At 41.3% G+C, this 9,751-nt stretch overlaps 1 protein-coding gene across 3 annotated transcripts in view; it reads right to left on the bottom strand.

Annotated features, from left to right (window-relative positions):
• Nucleotides 1-9,751, bottom strand: part of SYNJ1 (synaptojanin 1) — a 90,885-nt gene that overhangs the window by 10,912 nt on the left and 70,222 nt on the right. For all 3 annotated transcript variants that reach the window (XM_010862298.1, XM_010862297.1, XM_010862296.1), the window contains 3 exons: nucleotides 8,224-8,433; nucleotides 6,932-7,075; nucleotides 2,945-3,015 (listed from right to left, as the gene is read on the bottom strand). In XM_010862298.1, coding sequence (XP_010860600.1) covers nucleotides 2,945-3,015; nucleotides 6,932-7,075; nucleotides 8,224-8,433 — 425 coding nt within the window. The remainder of the gene's footprint in view (nucleotides 1-2,944; nucleotides 3,016-6,931; nucleotides 7,076-8,223; nucleotides 8,434-9,751) is intronic.

Here is a 9,751-nt window from a genome sequence, read left to right as displayed (position 1 = left end):
TATATCTCCTCCCTTTTGGATTTCCCTCCCATTCAGGTCATCACAGTGCGTTAAGTAGAACTCTCTGTGCTATATACAGTAGTTTCTCATTAATTATCTATTTTATACATAGTATCAGTAATATATATATGTGTGTGTGTATACACACACAGACACACATATATGTGTCAACTCGAATTTCCCAATTCCTCCCCTGCCCCTTGGTATCCACACATTTGTTCTCTATGTCTGTGTCTCTATTACTGGTTTGCAAATAAGATCATCTATAGTATTTATCTACATTCCACATATATGGGTTAATACACAATACTGTTTCTCTCTTTCTGACTTACTTCATTCTGTATGATACTCTCTAGGTCCATTCACATCTCTACAAATGACCCAATTTTGTTCCTTAAGCTTCAAAAATCTTCCTTTATATTTTTCACTGTTTACTATGTGCCACGCACTGTGTTAACTAAGCACTGGGTATGAATTTACATTTCAATGTCCAAATGGCCCTGGGGGGTAAGGTATTATTTTATCATCTCTAATTTAAATGAAAATGAAGAAATGTATACAACTGTCCCAAAGCCACAGAGTTACAAAATAAAGCCAGGAGCCGAACTCAGGGCCCGTTCTCTTTATCCTGTATCATACTCCTTAGTGGGACGATTTTACAGGTCATGAGGAGGTGGAGCGGGACACACACTGCGGAACTAAGAGGCTTACCAAAAACTACACTGAGGCTGTTTTTCTTTATTAAACACAGAGCTTAAAAACTCTGGAATGGCTAACTCAATGTGCTGAAATACATAGGCTGGAAGATACACTAGGGAAATAACGTCCTTTTCTATCTTCACATGTTTGCTGAAGGCTTTAAGCACTCAGTACATTTTTCTTATTTTTTTATAAATTGGAGGATAATTGCTTTACAATATTTGTTGGCTTCTGCCATACATCAATATGAATCAACCACGTGGAGGTCCCCTCCCTCCTGAATCTCCTACAGGTACACACATGTCCCCTCCCTCTTGTACCCCCTCCCAGGCTTCTAAATTGTCACACAGCACAGGGTTGAGCTCCCCGATTCCCACTTGCTATCTATTTTACATATGGTAATATACATTTCCATAGTATTCTCTCGGAGAAGGCGATGGCACCCCACTCCAGTACTCTTGCCTGCAAAATCCCATGGATGGAGGAGCCTGGTGGGCTGCAGTCCATGGGGTCGCTAAGAGTCTGAAACGACTGAGCGACTTCACTTTCACTTTTCACTTTCATGCATTGGAGAAGGAAATGGCAACCCACTCCAGTGTTCTTGCCTGGAGAATCCCAGGGACGGGGGAGCCTGGGAGGCTGCCGTCTGTGGGGTTGCACAGAGTCGGACACGCCTGAAGCGACTTAGCAGCAGCAGCAGCATAGTATTCTCTCAGTTAGTCCCACCCTCTCCTGCCCCCGCTGTGTCCACAAGTCTGCTGTCTGTGTCTGCATCTCCACTGCTGCCCTGCAAACAGGTTCAGCAGTACCATCTTTGTAGATTCCATGCATAAGCAAAAGTTATAAATGTAATCACACAAAATCCTGACTTTCCTTCCCTATTCTTACAATATTCAGTAAGCAAAGTACTTTGTGGGAAGTGTATAGTCAGTGAATAACAACTTCTTTTTTAAAAAAACAGGGGAGTGGATAATGGCTATTTTAGGTAAATTCCACAGACACTTTACTTTGGAGCATAATATTATATATAGAAAAAGTCCTTCAGGTTGGCTACAAGACAAAAAACAAAATATCTCTGTTTTAGAAATCTCATTAGAATTTCTTGGACTCTTGAAGTAGTTTCATTAGCAGAAGTCTCTTCATCTCCAGGTATAGTCACAGTTCCCAGGATTCAGCCAGTGGCCTCCCAATAAGCCCAGGCTCCACCTGACTGACACTGGTTTCTCTTTCCTTTCTTTTTTTTTTCTTTGAATTACTTGTTCTGTCTCAGAGAAAATGTTCATGTGGGTGAATAATAGAATAATTCTGTGTATAACAAAACACACATAAACACGCAGAAAACCACAGACTTACAACGCAGGGTGAAACCCTGCAATGCCATCTGCTCTCCTGTGGTTAAACCTTTAGAACTAGTTTTAGTTGACAGGCTATCATCATTGGGGTTCCTGAAATCTAATTTTAAAATCCTTCTGGACTTCCCTGGTGGTCCAGCAGTTAAGACTTGTGCTTCCACTGCAGGGAGTGTGGGTTCAATCCCTGTTTGGGGAACTAAGATCCCGCATGCCTCAAGGTGTGGCAAAGATAAATAAAAAGGAAATAAAAGTAAAATAAAACTTTTCTGATAGAAGAATGACTTTACTTCATTACTCAGATAATGTCATAAAAAATTGCCCTAGTACATCATTTCCCCATATATTTCAAGATTCTAAGATATTTATTTAGTGACTATAATCACTTAACTATACCACTTTTATTCAAATAATGAAGGATGCTTTTACTTCTGAAGAGGATGTTAGAATACCATTTGAGTTGAAGGTGGGGCTGCCTGGTGGCTCAGTGGTAAATAATCTGCCTCTCAATGCAGGAGAAGCGGGTTTGATCCCTAGGTTGGGGAGATCCCCTGGAGAAGGAAATGGCAACCCACTCCAGTAATCTTACCAGGGAAATTTCATAGACATAGGAGCCTGATGGGGTACAGTCCATGGGGTTGCAAAGAGTCGGACACAACTCAGCAAGTACACACACACACACACACACACACACACACCTCAGAGAGTAAAACACACACACACACACATACACACGAAGGTACCTTGAAGAGCATCAAGTCTAATTCCCCCAGTTTAGAATTGAGGAAATTGGAGTCTTAATGGGCCCGTGATTTCTTCAGGGTAACACATTTGATTAGTAGCAAGTTGGGACCCAGGACCTAGACCTCCTGGCTCGCAAGCGAGGCGCTGCCTACCGGTCTGGCTGCACTGTGTCCAGCAAGTCCCGGGCCTGGCAGTCCGGCTTGAGGTGGAAGCTGGCTGCGTCCTGGAACAAAGACATCACACCATGTAGCTCAGGTCTTTGTTTTTAAAGAAAGAAACAAGAAACATGCACTTATACCACACTGTCTATTCATGGTCCAGCTTTAAGGTTAAGTAGCTGAATTCGAATGTTTACCTAGATTATCTCTCCGTGTCGTTCCTGGGCTTTTGGGTGCTTTGAAGCAGGAAGGAAAAAAAAATTATCCATAAGTAAATAAGCCATATTATATAATATTAGCTAGCTGTTCTGTTTCATTACCAGCAGAAATGGGGGCCCGAGGTGGAAAAAGAAAAACAAAACAAACTATTCTGCTTTAGAAATGCTGGAGGGTATTATCAGCCCTTTAGAAAATACCTCCAAAAGAGAAAAATTTAGACTACTGAGAGTAACATTTATGGGACAAGTTGGCAGTTGGTCTGCTACCTCATTTGGAAGGTAACTTTCCCAACAGAGCTCTTTCCTATGAACCCTGAAAACACATGGTCAGTTTGGGGGAACAGTCACAAGACGTGGCCCCACTACTTCCCAGAGCTTGGTGGACTCACGGCTCCAGGACCAACAGACCCGCACTTTCCGAGTCACACAAGACACCAACAGCACTGTTTCAGGTTCATGCTGTAGACGTCAGTACGGACAGGGACTCTTACGAGACCTTTCGGATTTCTACAGAAAGACCCTATCATTAAGGTAGAAGGCGGGCACTACTTATTACAATATCTGCCTTATGCCAGACAGTGTTAAAATACTGCTCAAACTCATTCGAAATGTAGGAGAAGACTGAAATGCAATAAACTACTTTTGGGGCCAAAAGGAGTAGGAGACCCTATTAAGGTCAGCATCTCAGATTTCTTCTTTTTGAAAGGAAATTCATGTGTAATTGTTATATGAAACCCATCAGACTTTTAATAACTGTAATCTTAATGAATGGCTTCCAGTTTTAATAGCCTTTTAAGCAAATTTACTCAGCATATTTATGTTATCTGAAGTTGATTAAAAAATACTATATCCTTGGACTGAATTAACAAGGTTTAATTATTAATTTTTAAAACTTCAGAGTTAGTACAGTACATTTCTAAACATTTGACTTATTCTGAAAAAATTTTTGAAGGCATTCCTCTTAAAATAATACTGCACATTAATTTCACATCTTAAGTGTATATGAAATATATATATACAGAACAGCTCAAAACAACATTAAGAATTGCAGAGAAAGTAAATGGACAACCACCAGAAACTATACAACACAGAATGAAAAGAGAAAAAATACGAAGTTACAAGATATACAGAAGGAGGGGGAGGGGGAGTTTACAGTTGGACCGAGAAAAGATTTGGTATGTCTTTAAACATTGGAGGGGCTGACATTTAGGAATAAAACGAGAGATCCATTTCTAGGATGCAAACGTCTTGTTACCTTCCATCTCTCGCCTAGCTACCCCCGGACTGGGAGGGGCTCCAACACCTTTTTAGAGAGAGAACAGAAGCTGTGTATTGTTCAGGGCCCATAGAACAGAGGGAAAGGCAGGCACACAAAACAGTTTCTGAGTTAAATGTCCTTTTGCAAAAAAAGTTCTTTCACTGCTTCAAATTTCTTCAAAGATATCTGTATAAACCAAAGTGCCTCTAGATGCCTGGCCCAAACCTGATCCTTGCCCTTTCTTCAGTTAGAATCGAAAGGAGAAAATAGTTTTCTTTTTATATCTGACATCATGGGAGGATTCCCTGGAGGAAGAAATGGCAACCCCCTCCAGCATTCTTGCCTGGAGAATCCCATGGACAGAGGAGACTGGTGGGCTACGGACCATGGGGTTCCAAAGAGTCGGGATACAACTGAGTGACTTAACACTTTCACTTCTTCACTAGCGGTAGGGAATTTGAAAATAATGAAAGTCTTTGCTTTTTAATCATCTCATTCTTTATATTCAGAATTAAACCACTAATAAAAGCTCCAATATTTGCCAGTCATAAAGGAAAAAAAAAGTCTGGAAGTTCCAATTTCATTTTAAATCTCTATGAGTCCTGTGTTAGTCCCTTAGAAGGTAATTTTCAATGCATTATTAAAAAAAAAAAAGAACTCTAAAAGTACTATAATTACTTTCAGATTATTGCCTTCAAGCAGTTACTGGCTTATAGGGTTAAAAAATATGCTGCTAAGACTGCCTACAAAAGAATTACGAAGAGAAGCAATTTTTAAAAAACATCAGATTTCTAAATAAGTCACTGAGTAGCTAATATGTATAGCTTTTCACAAATTTCTTTAAATTTTTCTACAGATTGGTTTCCTAATTAAAGGGGAAGGTAAATAAAATCTTCCATGAAGCTATAAATCAAAGCACAAGTCTGAAATGGGAAAAAAATCAATGTCGTCTTTAAGTTAGTGGAAAAGTTATCCTCCAGTAGTATCTTACAGAAGCTTGGTGCTGAAAGAACTTTGCTACCCTAATTACCCAAAGTCGTTCAAGTCTGCACACGGTGCAGCCACTCTGTGACAGCGTGAGTCGGCCGGCGACGTGCTCAGGCAGCTGGAGCAGGGAGAGACCAGCTGCCTGTGCACGTGAGCCCTAAGGACACTAGAACTGGGTGAGGAACAGCTCTTCTGTGGGACTGAGACATTCTGCCTCAGCCTTTCTTGAGAAATAGATTAAATAAACTTGTCAAATGTACGCCTCTAGTTGAGCTTTGTAAGAGTCTTCATGTAAAACAAGTAAACTACAAAAAGTGACCCATGTGTTAAGAAGAATTTCTTTATCGAAATATATAACAGAGACTTGTTCTTCTATTTTAAAAATGAGGCATGAATGTTATGACAAATTATGATAAAGCCATGCAAAATGAAAGCTATATTTCAGATAATTATGATAACTTTAAATTGCATTCCTAGGACATTTTGCTAATTCACAGGCTACTGGCAAGACGTACTAGAGTTCTAATATAATCCAATATAATCAAATCCTTGAGAAACCACCTATTTTCATTGTGTTTGACTCATTTAATCTTTATAACCAAATTGACTATATTTATTAATAAAAAGTATATCAGGCCTTAAGTAATTCAACTTTGTTTATCAGGGAAATGGAAGGTCTTCTTAATTCTAATAATATTCACTAATAAAATCAAGCTCTAATCTTTTACCAGAAATATAATGAAAGTTTGGAGTTATTTTTAAGTTGGCATATAAATGTCATTCATTTTGGCTTTCATCAAAGCAACCTAAAATGTCACTAAGTTACAGGGCTCAAACTCCAAAAAAATTAACGAACCAAGATCCATATATTATAACAAATATAAATGGTTACCTCCAAACTCTTTTCTAGCAGGTGCAGGACTCCTAGCCCCTTATAGTTCATAAGAGAATATGCAGCAGAAAGGAAATGACATTAAATAAAGAATTGAAATGTCAAAGATTTACTATAGTTTCCAAGATGTCAAATATCATGTAGAGACTACATATTCATATCTTGGTGCTATAAAAAAGTTATTATGTAACGCAAATACCTCTAGCAGAAACAAGACTATACTTATTTTTTTTTTTTTAAGACTATACTTATTTTAAAAGAACATTTAAACAAATATATAAAACTGTAAACAGAAAGATGTATGTTCTTCAGTTCTAATCATGCATTAAAAATTTTCATTTTTAGATAATCATGCATTTTACAGAAATCAGTACAACCACATCAAATTAGCAAAAACAAAGCAAATGTTTCCTGCACGCTTGTAAGAGGCCAGCTCTGCAAACATGTTATAGGAATCTAGCTGTTCTGTCACGCCTATGCTGTTTGTTAGAGAAAAGCTAACTAAGGAAGTAGCACCAGTGACAGAAAACTGATAAAATCTAAAAGCGAGTGTTTCAAAAACATGCAAAACATTTTTCAGCAGAGTGGTGAAATCCAGCAGAGATGGAAATACAACGATTTGTCACCTGAAGGCGGAGGTGGTCGTTGTGGAGGAGCTGGACGTGCAGGAGGAGCAACCGGGCGGGGAGGGGGAGGCCGCTTGGGTTCCAGGGTCTGGGAAGAATCTTTCTGCTGCAGCTGTGTTGCCGGCAGAGTGTCAACAGGAGAACCTACCAGAAAAAAGTACCTTAGGTAAGAGGATCAGGTTCCAAGGGACGAGCACACAGGTACTTTCTATAGGCGTATGATAAATTATTTAGCAAAATAATCTGTACTACAGAGGAATGACATACATTTTTAGTATCAGTAACACAAGCAGCTGTGCTATTACCTTACCCTTTGGTACTACGGGAGCAATCAGGTTACTCTCTGGACTTCTTACCCAGGCCCCGGGTACTGAAAGGGGATTTACTGAGCGGCCCTAACAAGATGGCATGAAGTACCGTGTGACTTAGGTCATTTGCAATTCAATCTGCTGGCCAGGAGAGAGAAGAAAAAGCAAAGAGAGCCTCTTCTCTCTATGCCTTGACTTCTCCTGAATTTACTGAAGGAAGCCCATCCTCTGAGGGCTTCCCTTGTGGCTCAGTGCTAAAGAATCCGCCTGCCAATGCAGGAGATGCGAGTTTGATCCCTGAATTGGGAAGATCTCCTGGAGAAGGAAATGGCAACCCACTCCCATATTCTTGCCTGGGAAATCCAATGGACAGAGGAGCCTGGCAGGCTATAATCCATGGGGTCGCAAAAGAGTCAGATACGACTCAGTGACTATTTAAAGATGGTCCTCTAAGAGTAGCATGGGGGAGCTTGAGAAATCGCTGAAATAAAAGGTATTTTTCAAGGGTACTGGTTAGTGTGGAACAGTGACTGAACTGTGTGATGTAACAACTTCCAGAGAAAAACCTGACTTTGGAGGAGTCATGACTATCAAGTTGAATTCAAAATACTTGTTTTGTCTCTTTCTGCTTCCTATTATAATGCAGGTAATGTACAGATAGTTAAGCCCAAAGAGTTATGGGTTCTGACCATAATGCTTAAAAATCGTCAGTGATAAGCCATGGACAAACCTGCCACATGGAAAAAGGATGAAGTAAAGTTCTCATCTAGTGATAGCAACAGCCCTCCTCTTCACTTAGGGCGGAACCATCTACAAAGTTTCCTCTTTTGTACGCACAGAAAACATGCTACACTTTAGCCTATGGATGTGAAAGTTAAGCAAAAATAGTTCTCCAAAGGACATCCGAAGGCATCGGAGGTTTAACCATCTAAATCAAACATATCAGCCCGGGAAGTCATACAGAACTTGAAATAAAACACATACTTTGTGAAGCAGGGGGCCCGGGCATTCTGGACGGAGCTCGACTTGGTCTCACTGGGAGGGAAGGCACAGGCCCCTCCGATATGGTAGGTGACTGGCAGGGACTGGTCCGGGGTGAAGAACCGGGGGACGTGCCAAGGCCAGAACTGGAAGACGGCTGGAGATGCTGAGGAAGGATCTCCTCTACCTCAGCACTATAGTCATCCACATCACCTGAGAAAACGCAAGGTCGGCCACATTACCAGATGTTAACTTTCTCAGAGATTGCTGCCCCCCAAGTCCAGGCTTAAGGGGTTAAATATATAAAATGAACACCTTAACATGATGATACTGCAAACATGTATAAGTTAAGCATGTGGGCATGTATAAAGAGTTTATATGTATACAAGTAGAATTAGTGCAAATGCTCTCGTACCGTAGAAAAAGTAATTAAAGATAGTCCCCTGGGCTTCCCGGGTGGTCCAGTGGTGAAGAATCTGTCTGCCAATGCAGATGGACATGGGTTCAATCCCTGGTCTGGGAAGATCCCACATGCCACAAATACTGAAGCCTGTGCACCACAGAGAGAGTAGCCCCTGCTCACCACAGCTAGAGAAAGCCTGTCTGCAGCAACCAAGACCCAGCACAGCCCACAGCCATTAATTAATTAAATTACTTAAAAAAAGACAGTCACAGGGGATACAGTAATATGTATGGCTGATTAATGCCGATATTGGCAGAAACCAGCACAATACTATCAAGCAATTATCTTTCAATTAAAAATAAACACGTTTAATAATAATAATTAAAAAAAAAAAGTCTCTTGTCTCAGAGCAACAGGAGGCCCAGTGGCGGCTAACATCTGGGGCTGGGCTGACTCCACAGCTGTCAATGCGTCCTGAGCAGCACTCTCAGTGCTGGCTGAGTCGGATGCTCACTGCCCTCCCTCCAAACCTGCCTGCTAGGTCTATGGACCTGCCCCTCACGGCACACACAGTCACACACCCTTCCCCCTGGAAGTCTCCTCACTACTTGGTGCCCTGGGCGCCCCTACCTGACACGTAATCCTCTGCGCTTTAATTAAACAGGCAGGAGTTGGTTCTCCCCAAGGTCTCCTCACCTCCGTTTTCCACAGGGTTGGGAAGTGGCGTCAGGGAGCCCCATGCCACCTGATTCCAATTCCAAAACTTTAATCTTCCAACCCTGAACAAAAAGGCCTCTTTATTTCTGGAAGCTGTGCCTTCCAGAATTTATGTAACGCCCTCAACCCACGTTTGCCCGCCATAATCTCCCACCTTCACCCTTTTGGTCACTTGAACCCATTCATCGAGGACCAAGGAGAGAGCAAGACAGTAAGCTGGGCCCCACCATCTTTCTGGGTGACACTGAAGCCACTGTGGATAACACACCAACAACCTGACACTTTTCCCTGCTGATGCGCTCCTCTACTCCACACTCATGCCCCTTGGAACCGCAGTGCCTCTGAAACAATAAACTCAAACACTTCCCTCTGACCGCCTTCCAGGCTCAGTCTTGCCCTTGTCTACTCTTT

Source organism: Bison bison, unplaced genomic scaffold, assembly GCF_000754665.1.
Source record: "Bison bison bison isolate TAMUID 2011002044 unplaced genomic scaffold, Bison_UMD1.0 scf7180017864481, whole genome shotgun sequence".
NCBI lineage: Eukaryota > Metazoa > Chordata > Mammalia > Artiodactyla > Bovidae > Bison > Bison bison.
This window is presented reverse-complemented; position numbering and strand designations above follow the sequence as displayed.